Below are 12,972 nucleotides of genomic sequence, written 5' to 3' on the forward strand. Positions count from 1 at the left end.
CTCTTCTACCTCTCTCTGGTGATACCACTCCTTTTTTCAGCTCTAAGCTCCTTTGTGGCCACAGGTTGCACAACGTAGGCTTAACCTAAACAAATCACAAATTCAAGCATATATTCTTATCTTCTTAATTTGTTTCTTCTGAAACCTAAATCGAGTAGCCCCAGTATGGGGCAGATTTATTAAGGGTCGACTTGAAAATTCTAATTTTTTTTTTTTTATGATCAAAACTCTCAAATTCTAATTGTGAATAATCCAAACTCAATTTGAATTTTAATTCAAATTTCGAGATGTATCTTTTAACCTTTAAAAATTCGAATTTGACTATTCACCACCTAAAATCTGCCGAGTTGATGTAAAAGTCAATGGGAGAGTTGCAGGGACCAATTTGGACATGTTACTAGCCTTCCTGACATTAGAGATTTTTTTCTAATTTGATTTGAATTCCATTCAAGTCGGTAAAATGTGTGTGAGTTTGATATTTGATTTTTTTCTTAACTCCCCAATCAAATTTTTTGTATATTCTAATTTATTAGATTTTAAAAAAACAAAAAAAAAAATGAATTCGAAATTGGACCTTTGATAAATGTGCCTCTATTTGTAAGTTATATGCAGCCTGAAACTAGTTTAATACCTGACTGTTTCTATACAGTGAGATTTGTATCCAGTTTTATATGAAAGCCAGCATTTGAGAAAACAAGGCTACATTGACACATTTTTGTTGCTGTAATTCCAATTTACTGAACACAGCACAGTATCAAAGGCAGATTATGTAATAACTGAATAAGCAACAAACTCAGGAACATATTAATCAAAACCAGAAAAATTGAACATTTTATGACTTTTCACTGATTTTCCTTCATAGCCATTTCCTTTCTTTTCAATAATGTTTATTAGCATTTTCAAAATAAACAGCATGAGCAAAAGCAACAAAATAATGATTTATATTAAATATAGCCATTTCCAAGGAACTGTATTTTCTCTTTAGCTCACTACAGTGTATTTATCTGAGATTATCTGGTGGAGTCTAACCACAGACACAATCAAACAAAATACAAACAGCAGAACTTCAAACCAAATGTTTCTACTGTAGCTAGAGGTCTCCACTTGAGAGATAATTGGGTGAATAGTGATAGTGAATACACTGCCCAACAAATTGGCAGCTTTAAAACTGACATTATTTCAGGGTAGGCGGGACTCTAGCACACAACTTTATATTTGTATGTTATAACACAAATAGGGAAAATCTGAGCATTGTTAAAAAAGTAGCCATTGCTATTTAAAAAAAAAAAAAAATCCACAAACAGCAGGTGATGTTTCACAATGTCTGTTTTCTTGCAGTTTTTTTTTTTTTTAACAATTTGAGTGCCTCAACCAAACAACACATTCACAGAGGCAGGTTTATCAAAGTGTGTAATAAGCATTCACTCCCCCTCAAAAAAATAATAAATCACCCACTTTCTATTCACTCCTATTTCCGGGTGAAATTTAGGGTTTACCATTCCATAAATACTCTTCTAAAAACCCCATAGGGATGAATAGAAAGCTAGTGAATTTTTGTTGGGGTGGGGCTTTAATTTCACATTTCTTCCCTTCTAGAGCTTGTGAAATCAGACTACACGGTCATCAATTAGCACTTGGAATCCTGGAACTTATAGTGTAGTTAAGCAAAAATGCCATGGGATCTGACACATAAAATGGCAGTGCAATACTGTCTATTTCTATGCCAATGTTTAATTATGCGGGAACTTGTGAGGAAATTATATTTTCCCTGGTTGTGGTGGTCTTTTTGGCAGAATGGAAGTCGGAGCAGCCAAGTGAATCGTCACATGCATATGAAGCCGTCCATTCACAGCCTGCCTACAGATACCACATTTAGAGTACAAACGTGATACAAAAAAATCCAGCTACAATGCTTTTTATGCTGAGCTCTTTAACCTGCTTTACTTAGCCTTAGCTAAATGTAATACACACAGGTACGGCCCATTTTGAGAAAACAGCAGCAATACATTTACTACACCTGTTAAAGTGAAATGCCCAGTTTATGGCATCAAGGAGGCAAAGGCCAACAATTGCATTTTTTTCAGGAGATTATCACTCAGCTGTGCAAATGGTTGTGCACTGCCTACAGGCAATGAGGGAAAGTGATTGTAAGCAGTTGTTGCAAGAATTGTGATTTTCCCTGAGAAAAATAGACAATAAGAAAACCAGGGTGATATTGCCCTAATATGAAAGCTCAGACAACTATAAACATACAAACAGCTGAAAACCTGAAATACATAGTCTTTACACTCTCATACACTGAACTTTGCAGCTGAAGGATGGTATATGCTTTTAATATGACTAACAGTAAGGCCCAGGGTGGTGAGTGGCAAATGGCTGAAGAACATGCAGCAGACTAGAAACAAAAATGCCACTGGCTTTCATCTTTAAGCTGCAACTCCCAGCAAGCCAAAGGATCTCTGCTCTAAACTGACTTTTTTTCCTTCAAAAGGAAACAATATAAAGAAACAAAACATTAGTGCAAAAATCTACTTTAATTCAATTACTTAATTTTCTCATTTGAACAGAAAAAGAATTCTGTATGAATTTTTTTTTTTTTTAAATAGCTTATTTTCTGTATGATAGCAGTAATGAACAATGCATGCTGCTGCCTACAATGTACCCAGGCAAGACCCTCGGTTATAGTCACTTCACTGTCTGCCAGTCTGGTATTCACAAGCTAGAGGCCAACTGAACACTGGGCCCGAAACCAAAAATCAACAAGAACTGGCTATACCACTAATACACATGTTTTTCAACTAAAAAAAAGCATGCATTTTGGGCCAAGAATCGTCTGTACCAGCAGTATCAAGTATTTCTTACTGAGATCAAAATGCATTGTGTGTGGGATTAGCCTTACTCCACATACATATCAAATGTTGATACTGCAGTATGGAGAACACTTCTAAATAAAGGGATCACCTTTAGGTTAACTTTTATAAAATAACCAATTTTTAGCAAATTTTTCTTCTTCTGATTCTTTTCAGTTTTTACTGGCGGTCACTGACCCTGGCAGCAAATTTAAAAAAAAAAACCCTGTGAGGCTAGGATTTTATCGCCATTGTCACCTGTAATTACTTAGCTTTCTTTTCAGGCCCTCTCCGGTTGCTAGGGTAACCGATCAAATTCCAAACGAATCACTACTCAACAAAAAACGATATTATTTAAAAACCAGGAATATGAAGACCAACTGCAAATTGTTTCAGAATCTCACTCAACATACAACAACAATTTAACATTGGACAACCCATTAAAATAAAAAAGCAATAATGTATTTAATAGGAAGCAATGACATTTACTTCCTACTATATACACTGGAGCAGGACATATTCTGTGAAATGTATCCCTCTTTGCTGCATTGTTCCTCATACTGCCAGATAGACTATTTTTATAGTTATCCAAGAAGCAACAATGGATCAATAGGGCTTCCTCACATCCCATAATCAAATATGATACAAAATTTCAATCATTTTTTTCTCTGTCTGTGTTATGCTTTCTGGAGGGAGATATATTAACCGCTGGTTCAGCCCCATTAGATTGCTTCAGGATCTCTAAAGGTAGACTGTTCCCTGGAGTGTCCTCTGGTTTCACAGTAACTGAATTTTTTGTTTGGTCATTCATTTCAATGGTTTCAAAGTCTGCCTCATTCCAGATTTGAGCCTCTTCGTCTTCCTCCTCTTCCATTCCAGTGCTGGAGAGCAAAGCCCTGCGGTCATCACTCTCAACCCTGTTATATCGTGCCTGATCTTGCTGAGCAGTGGCCAGTTTGTACATAACCGGAAACAGGACGGCTGTCATTGTGGAGGATGCTAGAGCTGTGTACAGGAGTACAGGGAAATTGGGAAACATTCCCTGCAGATATCCCACAGAGGCAGGAATAGCCATTTCTCCAAGAGCAGCCCCAACCACAAATAAAGAAGCCGACTTTCCTCCAATGGTAGTGTACTGCTGAACCCACGAAAAACCACTTGGAAAAGTGGTAGCCATTGATGCCCCATACACTGCAGTTCCAGCCCAGAGCAAAAAAATACTTTTATTGAAAAGGACTAAAATCAATGAAGACACTGTGCAGCCAATCACGCTCAAAAGTAACATGGTGCCTGGATACAAGCAAGTAGCAAAACAGATGGCAAGTCCTCGAACTGCAGCAAATACTCCCCAAAACAGTGAATTTAGTCCGGCAGCTTTATTAGCATCAATACCCCTATTGATGGCGTAGGTGAATATGTAAGAGCCGTATGCTACCTCTGCCCCAACATAACAGAAAAAGAACAGGAAAAGGAGGAAAATAACAGCATTATGATATTTGGCTGTTCGAAATTTTTCATCTGAAGCTTTTCCTGATGACTTGTTTGCATGACTCTTAGAATATAATGTTAATAAAAATAAGGAGACCAGCAAAATATATGTCCCAATGACTATATAGGATAACATAGACTTTTTTAATCCAAAAGGTAAGACAGACTGTTCTAGGGTAGATTCAGTAACATTAAGGCTTGTGTTTTCCAAGGGGAGAATTTCCAAAGCTAGTTTAGCCAAGATTGGAGCAACAAAGGCTCCCAAAGCAAAACTGAAGTGTAGAGCTTGTACATGCGGCCCAGCCTGCTCCTCCCACGTGTTCAGAATAATAATATTCCCACCTAAAATACAAAAAAGTGTTAATAGCTTGTTCATCAAATAAACCATCCCCCAGCATTTATTACATAAAGGACACACACACAGTATAAATTATATAGAGATATCTATAGTATCAATGACTTTCTGCTCTCTGTTGATTGGGCAATTAAAGGAGTGTAATCACAGCTGCATAGGGAATGGTCAAGGACAAAAATCTGAATATATTGTAGACCACAAAAATGCAGTGTAAAATGCAATAACAGAAAAAATAAGTTTAGCTGTATTTTGTAGAGCTCACTGCAGTCATGTAAAAAGTTTTATTTAAACTGCTACTAAAACCCCAACTAATCAGGTGAGGCTTTGTTTAGACAACAAATACGTTGTTCATTGCATTACAAAAATCATTTTTGGTGCTTAAAGGGAAACTCTCCTTTTTATGGTGTCGTTTGTATTTCTTAATTACACTGCAAATAATTCTCTACCGTATAACATTTTATTCCTGAACCAACAAGTGTATTTTTTTTAGTTGTAATATTGGTGTGTTGGCAGCCATCTCAGGTCATTTTGCCTGGTCATGTGCTTTCAGAAAGAGCCAGCACTTCACAATGGAACTGCTTTCAGTTAAGCTATTTCTAAGAACAATACTTTAGTTCATTTTGGTTTGTATTTAACAACTATTCTACAGCTATATGTCAAGTTGTTTTAGGTTTTCCAATTGTTTTTGGTTTATGTAGTTTAACTTTGATTTTGCTTTAGTTACCAAAGGTTGTGGGTTTATATTTTTAAGGTTTGGCAGTGATAACATGCCTTGTATGTTGTGTACTTAACTGATTTCAGTCAACAAGGAAAATACATTTGTATATTAAAGGAACAGTAACACCGAAACAATTAGTGTTTTATAATAATTAACATATAATATACTGTTAGCATGCACTGGTAAACCGTATGCACTGATAAACTTCAGTCACTCTTTACTGCTGTACTGCAAGTTGGAGTGATATCACCCCCTCCACCACCCCCCCCCCAGCAGCTTAACAACAGAACAATGGGAAGGTAACCAGATATCAGCTCCCTAACACAAGATAACAGCTGCCTGGTAGATCTAAGAACAACACTCAATAGTAAAATCCAGGGTCCCACTGCAACACATTCAGTTACATTGAGTAGGAGAAACAACAGCCTGCCAGAAAGCAGTTCCAGAAACCACATGACTAGACAAAATGACCCGAAATGGCTGCCTATACACCAATAGTACAACTAAAAAACAATAATTGCTGTTTCAAGAATAATAATTTATATTGTAGAGTGAATGATCTGCAGTGTAAACAGTGTAATTTAGAAATAAAAACGACACCATAAAAATCACGACAGAATCCTTTTAAGAAGCATTCAGGTACGAAGAAGAAAGTACTGGCCATGCATGTGGGGAGGTAACCATGGTGGGAATCCCAGGCAGAATTAGAGAGTAGATATTGCAGTGTTGATCTGGTTTATAATGTACATTCAGAGTCTACAGGTATAATCAAAAAGACTGAACATCTCCAGGTGAAATGAGCTGTCAGAGCTGGTAATGACAGAGGGGGTGGTTTCTCGCCATGGGAAATCTCCTCTTCAAGCACCAAAACTACCCAGCCATTGGGATGAATGTAAAGCATTAGTTAAAACATATCAATGACATTATTGAGCAAAGCTGCCATGTGTGATTCTCATGATTACACAATTGATGTGTTTTATCACTGAAGATTTATAATCGTCGTCCTATTCTGGGGCGCCGATGTCCAATTTGGTGCACCGCTTTAATTGTCCCCTAGGCTCGGCGCCCCGGTTCAAGATTGTCCGTGGCCTGGTACTAGGCCGTAGCCCGCGGTTGGGGACCCAGTTCTAGGTACAAAAATATTATCTATCACCTGCTGGAGACGAGATTTCCTGTGGGCAACAAAGCCCCTGTGACACTACCTTTAAGCATTCAGAGCTCAGCAGGGAAAATCTCAGATGACACTCTTGCTCAATATGGAACTTTGCCCTTAACAAGTTTGCAGTCATTTGCTATCTTTATGCAACAATATCCTTTTACCTGTATCCAGAAATCCCATTGACATTCCGACAACCGACATGACAGCAGTGAGGTACACAGCCTTTTTACACCAAGGGACGACATAGAGCCCAGCAGCAGTTGCCAACATGGATATCCCTGTAAGACCACAACAATTACAACAGTCCATGTAAATGAAAACACGACATCTAGATCACTGGTACATACATTACCTACCCAAAAGAAGATGTTGATTCATTTGTTCAAAAAGGATGCCTCCCAGAATTGAGCCTCCAAGATATCCCATGGAGCGCCCAACAAAAATGAAGGAAATATTTGCAACGCTGCTCTCAACATTTTTTGCCAGATCGGGGAAGGTGGGGCCCAGAACTGCAATAGCCATTCCCTTTATAAAAAGAAATAGTACACAAGGTTATCTTTCCCAAAAACTTTGCTCTTACAGGGGATACATTTAAAACAAAACTACTAGTGGCCTTGGTGCATGAAATTCGTCCTGAATAAACTCGTTTAACCGGATATTGAACTGCATGATTAACGTTAGCAAATATACAAAGAAGATGGCAACAAATTATGGGTTAAAAAGAAATGGTGTGTGGGAAGGTGGGAAGAATACAAGGCTAGGCAGCTAAGATGATGACTTGGTCACTCCATTATAAAAATCCATAGAAAAATAGCTGCATAAACCTGAAATTTAGTATTATTATGGCCCTTTAGCTTGAACTTGAGTTTGGTCAGGATCAGCATTTTGTCATCCCTTTTCACATTTCAGCTCCAGTAAAAAAAAAATGCAATTGGTCTGAAAATGTTTTTGTATTTCTCATACTTCCTTGTATTCTTCCTAGAGCATTTGTGTGTGGGAAAGGAACAACTTCCCATGACAGTATCCCATTAAAATTTCTTACATTATAAAAAAAACTGATTTTGGGTAAAGCTCCCCTTAAGTACCGGTAGGACTTTTCAGAAGCAGTCACATATAGCAAATACATACAGCAAAATAGAAAATGCTGGAGAGAGAGAACGGACTTTCGTGCAAGCCAGAAAAGCATCAGACGTGGGTGCTGTAAAGCCCTATACCAGTGCGTGCAGTTGCAGGTGGCAGCCAGGAGATATGTTAGTAGGCTGCAAGCTATTTCCCCTACTTAGTCTTAACAAATATCCATATAAACAGCAAGGTAGCAAATTGCAAGGAGGCTTTTTAACAGCTGCACATCAGCTAAAGCAAAGGTTTGATTGTTTTTAAAGCAAATTGGCAGTTATTCATAGCTTAACTAAGTACATGTGGAAATGAGACTGTTGGAATTGTAGTATTGTGAGTAAAAGCTCAGAGAAGCAATTAATCCCACTAATTGACTTGCTGTATATGAAGGCAGTTTCTAGAAAACTATACTGAACATCAGAGAGGTATCATGCTCACATAAGCTTTTGTACCTGTGCCCAATAGTCACTGCATAAATAGTTACCGCCTCTGATTTTATAGAGACCTCACACAATGGGGTGCAGTTATTAACATCAGGCAACATGACCTCAATACAGTAACCCAGAGCAGTCAGCTTTGATCACTTCACTGCAGGTAGAATAATGAAAGTAAGTTCCTCAACTGAAACTCCCTTGGATAGCAGAGGATGCTGGGAGTTGCAGTTAAGTAGCACGTTTTGTATCTTTTCACTAATCAAGTATAAAAGGAATCTGATACAGTAGTGTGTCCGGCTGAAACTAATCTCTAGTAATATTTCAGGGATCTCCAGCTGCTGCCTAACAGGTATGTAATCTTTCCCAAAGACTCTCTTGCACCCCTGCCCTCATTAATATAAGAATCCAAACGGAATCACGGATAGTGAAACATTCTAATTTTATTAGGAACATATAAAATCCTTAGTGATGTTAATCTTTTCTATTGGGGTGCCACCAACATTGCTCTATCACTGAACCATCACTCATGATGCTGCTCTCATTCATGCCATGATCAGAAAGTGACACAGGTTAGTAAGCAGTGAGCTGGGGAAGAAAGGAGGTACCTCCATTAGAGAACATGACCAGCCCTAAGGTTTATACTGTATAGGTATACGAACATGTTCCTGGCTAAAACTAGAACATCACTATCCCTTTAAAGGAGAAGGAAACCCTGTAGAAAACCCCCCCGAACCCCCTATCCCATATAGACCCCAAGGAAACCCTGTAGAAAACCCCCCGAACCCCCCACCCCATATAGACCCCACTCCCTACCAGGCTAACTGCCCCTTGGGGAAATGCCCTATACATTATACTTACCCCTCGTCACAGATTCTGCCAGCGGACGGCATCCATCTTCCAGTCCTCTGTAAGCTGACTGGGAGATCGGTATGTCGGCACATGCGCAGTTGGAGCAATTTGCCAGTTTTTGACAACTGCGCATGTGCCGGAAGAGATTGTCAGCTTACTGAGGACCAGAAGTTGGATGCTGTGAAGTCCGCTGGCAGAATCTGCGACGAGGGGTAAGTATAAAGTATGTGGCATTTCCCAGGGGGGGCAGTTAGCCTGGGGAGAGGAGGGAGGGGGTCTATGTGGGGTGGGGGGTACAGGTTTTTTCTACAGGGTTTCCTTCTCCTTTAAGAAGGCTCTTCAGTGGGAAATGGGTCGGACTGGCCTGCTGGGGCACCGGGGAAAAACCGGTAGGCCCGACATTGGTGGGCCCAAGGCCCTCTAATTACATTAGTAGTTTCCTCAGGTCCCAGAGCCAGCTGATCCGGTATGCACAACATCAATCACTCTATAGTACAGACGTAGTACTGTAGCAGCCACAGTCACCCAGCACTGATTTTTTTCTCTCGCTCCGTCTGTACTTTTCTTCTCTGCAGCCAGACTTTTCTTTTTACATGTCCCCTGGTGCTCGCTCCTCCCTTGTCACATTTCCCTGAAGCCGGATCAAATTACTTCGGTTATGACAAGGAGAGAGCAATAGCAGCAGTTGTGGAGCATCTGATTGGCCAGCACTAAAACTACCCGCCTCCTTTAGTTCCCTGATTTCAGCGCGGGAGAAAGTAAAGAAAGGAAGGAGCTGTTTATCACACTATAGCCCTGTAGTCTGCAACCTGCTCACCACCCTCCTACCCACATGGTTAGTCAGTGCCTCTGCTTTTATATTGTTCAAAGTTGTCACTAGATGATTGTGCTGGCTACTGGTCCACTTTTCAGTGGAAATGCCACTTATTGCCATCTGTTTGTGAGCTCTGGGGGTATTTTTACATGAACTTGCCACTCTGGGAGTATTTTTACGTGAATTTGCCACTCTGGGGGTATTTATATGCAAATTTGCCGCTCTGGGGGTATTTTTGCATGAACTTGCCGCTCTGGGGGTAATTTTGCATGAACTTGCCACTCTGGTAATATTTTTACGTGAACTTGCCGCTCTGGGGGTATTTATACGCAAACTTGCCACTCTGGGGGTACTTTTACATGAACTTGCCACTCTACGAGTATTTTTACGTGAACTTGCTGCTCTGGGGGTATTTATACGCAAATTTGCCACTGTGGGGGTATATTTTTGCATGAACTTGCCACTCTGGGGGTAATTTTACACAAACTTGCTGCTCTGGGGGTATTTATACGCGAACTTGACGCTCTGGGGGTATTTTTGCATGAACATGCCACTCTGGGGGTAATTTTGCATGAATTTGCTGCTTTGGGGGTATTTTTACATGAACTTGCCGCTCTGGGGGTATTTTTACGTGAACTTGCTGCTCTGGGGGTATTTTTGCGTGAACTTGTCGCTCTGGAGGTATTTATACATGAACTTGCCTCTCTGGGGGTATTTATACGTGAACTTGCCGCTCTGGGGGTATTTTTATATGAACTTGCCGCTCTGGGGGTATTTTTACATGAACATGCTGCTCTGGGGGTATTTTTACGTGAACTTGCCGCTCTGGGGTATTTTTGCGTGAACTTGTCGCTCTGGAGGTATTTTTACGTGAACTTGCCATTCTGGGGGTATTTTTACGTGAACTTGCCATTCTGGGGATATTTATACAGGAACTTGTCGCTCTGGGGGTATTTTTACGTGAACTTGCCGCTCTGGGGGTATTTTTACGTGAACTTGCCGCTCTGGGGGTATTTTTACATGAACTTGCTGCTCTGGGGGTATTTTTACATGAACTTGCTGCTCTGGGGGTATTGATACATGAACTTGCCATTGCGCCATCTGTTTGTGAGCTCTGGGGGTATTTATACATGAACTTGCCGCTATGCCATCTTTTATATTTAAAAAAATAAAAAATGTTACTTAAAAAAATCAGTTTCAATGTCCAATCTGTTACTGGGGTAAGCAGACAAAAATATTTTTTTTAACTTCCTAAAAGCAAGTTTCACTGTAGTGATTAGCAAATCTGACCCTGTTAATTTCACCAAAAATGTTGGTACCATGGGGATGCGGGCCCTTGAGATCAGGTTTCCTGGTGGGCCCTAGGAAACCCAGTCCAACACTGGTGGGAATTAACGCTACTAGCGTCACATTGGACAGATAAATGTACCCCGTAATGAAACTTCATAAAAGCTGCATAAGTTCTTTCATGCATTTCTGAAAATCAAGAAGAGAATCAATTGTGAAGATGGTGAGATTCTAATGTATGTATAACTTTATTTATATAGCGCTACTAGGATGTACAATTTTATTGGTGGCTCCTAAATCATCAATAAGGCCACTAGCCCTGCATTAGATGGAAAGGGTTTTATTTCGTGCATTGTGGCTTCAAAGAAAGTGCATACAGTTAGATACACCTTTGGTGAACGGAAGCTTAATGATAAGGACTTGAGTTAAAAATATATTCTTGTAATCAGCAGTTGTTTAAACAGCAATACTGAACTCTGCATAAACAAGCCCTCCCTCCTTGCTACCCCCCCCCACCCAGTCTTACAGATAAGGAGGCTGCTCTCAAGCCAGGAAGCTGCAAAACTTTCAATAATACTATTTACCGTGAAATAACAGTTAAAACTATATTTTCATAACAAGCCCTACTCACAGAACTAATGGGATATACTCACTCTCTAAGAAGCCAGCTCCATGGTAGCTCCCCCATAACCTAACCAATAACAATAAGATACGAGTTGTAACCCACCAACATTGTACTCTGGTATCACTATTTATTTTCACTATTAACTATAACCTTCCAAATACCTCCCCCCAATGCAACACCTAGCTGTGAGATTGTGGGAGCTGAAGTTCAGCAAAGCCTTTGAAGCAACAGGTTGGCTTAGATTCCCTTACCAGACCCAGGAAGGCGGCGCACATGACAGAAGTGACACACCACTTGAACTCCCCCAGCTTCCCTCTCCTGCTCTCTGCGGGGACCAAGTGGACTTCATCTTCAAACGCCACCCTCCTCCCGTCGCTCTCCCCCAGCTGCCTCAGGCTGTCAGGCCGCTTCTCAAACAGTGTGTCTTCCTCTTCTTCCGCCTCCCCCCCAGCCTTCTCCTCAGCTCGGGCAAAGCGCACATGCTTTTTCTTCTTCTTGCCGCTGCCTGCCATATCCCTCGTCACAATGTTTCTCAGGGCTGCTGCATAACTAGCAACACACGTCTACTGCATCGTCTGACTGCTACCTCCTCTCTCCGGGAGCAACCCGGATGTACTAGCCCCGCTGAGCTATGACAGGCTGGGGACATTGCACCTGCGGAGGGGAGGAGAAAGCACAGAAATCATTTTAGGAAATCTTTACGGAAAGCATTTTAGGACATCATCAGGAAAAACACATGCTCCTGCATTCGCTCTCCTAACAAAGAAGTATGCAGACTCGCCTCTTATTATACTCACTTATCTGAAGAAACTGCAGTCACACCTCCGTGCTGCCCACATTTTCTGTTGCAATCTCCCCCCTCATGGCTCATTCCTCAGCCCTCATTACAAAAGCTCTCCATCCTCAGCCCTTCCTCCTCAGCTCTCAGCCCTCCGTGCTCAGACCTCAGCTGGTAAGCCAGGCTGAGAGCTGAGGATGGAGAGCTTTTGTAATGAGGGCTGAGGAGGAAGGGCTGAGGAATGAGACATGAGGGGGGAGATTGCAACAGCAAATGTGGGCAGCACGGAGGTGTGACTGCAGTTTCTTCAGATAAGTGAGTATAATAAGAGGCGAGTCTGCATACTTCTTTGTTAGGAGAGTGCATGCAGGAGCGTGTGTTTTCCTGAGGATGTCCTAAAATGTGTTCCGTAAGCGAGAGTCACAACTGTGTGTCTATAAACAAATGCCTTGCTCCCTGCTTTCATATGGAGCTCCTCCCTTGTATTGCACCTGTGCCAG

General features: G+C 40.8%; 1 protein-coding gene across 1 annotated transcript; it reads right to left on the minus strand.

The window, feature by feature from the left end:
* Nucleotides 1–718: 718 nt before the first annotated feature.
* mfsd4b.L (major facilitator superfamily domain containing 4B L homeolog) lies at nt 719–12,687 on the minus strand. The gene is made up of 5 exons (XM_018263301.2): nt 12,492–12,687; nt 11,946–12,348; nt 6,926–7,094; nt 6,731–6,847; nt 719–4,679 (listed from the first exon to the last, which is right to left on the minus strand). Exons 2-5 carry the CDS (start codon nt 12,204–12,206, stop codon nt 3,502–3,504), a joined length of 1,725 nt encoding a protein of 574 aa, XP_018118790.1. The 5' UTR covers nt 12,207–12,348; nt 12,492–12,687; the 3' UTR covers nt 719–3,501.
* Between the last annotated feature and the right edge of the window lie 285 nt (nt 12,688–12,972).

Source organism: Xenopus laevis, chromosome 5L (assembly GCF_017654675.1).
Source record: "Xenopus laevis strain J_2021 chromosome 5L, Xenopus_laevis_v10.1, whole genome shotgun sequence".
Lineage (NCBI taxonomy): Eukaryota > Metazoa > Chordata > Amphibia > Anura > Pipidae > Xenopus > Xenopus laevis.

Coding starts and splice junctions, on each gene's coding strand:
- mfsd4b.L (XM_018263301.2), bottom strand. CDS start 12,206: ATGGCAGGCAGCGGCAAGAAGAAGAAAAAGCATGTGCGCTTTGCCCGA. Junction 6,848..6,925: donor GAATCAACATCTTCTTTTGG/GTAGGTAATGTA, acceptor GTGGTCTTACAG/GGATATCCATGTTGGCAACT. Junction 4,680..6,730: donor AATGGGATTTCTGGATACAG/GTAAAAGGATAT, acceptor TTTGTATTTTAG/GTGGGAATATTATTATTCTG.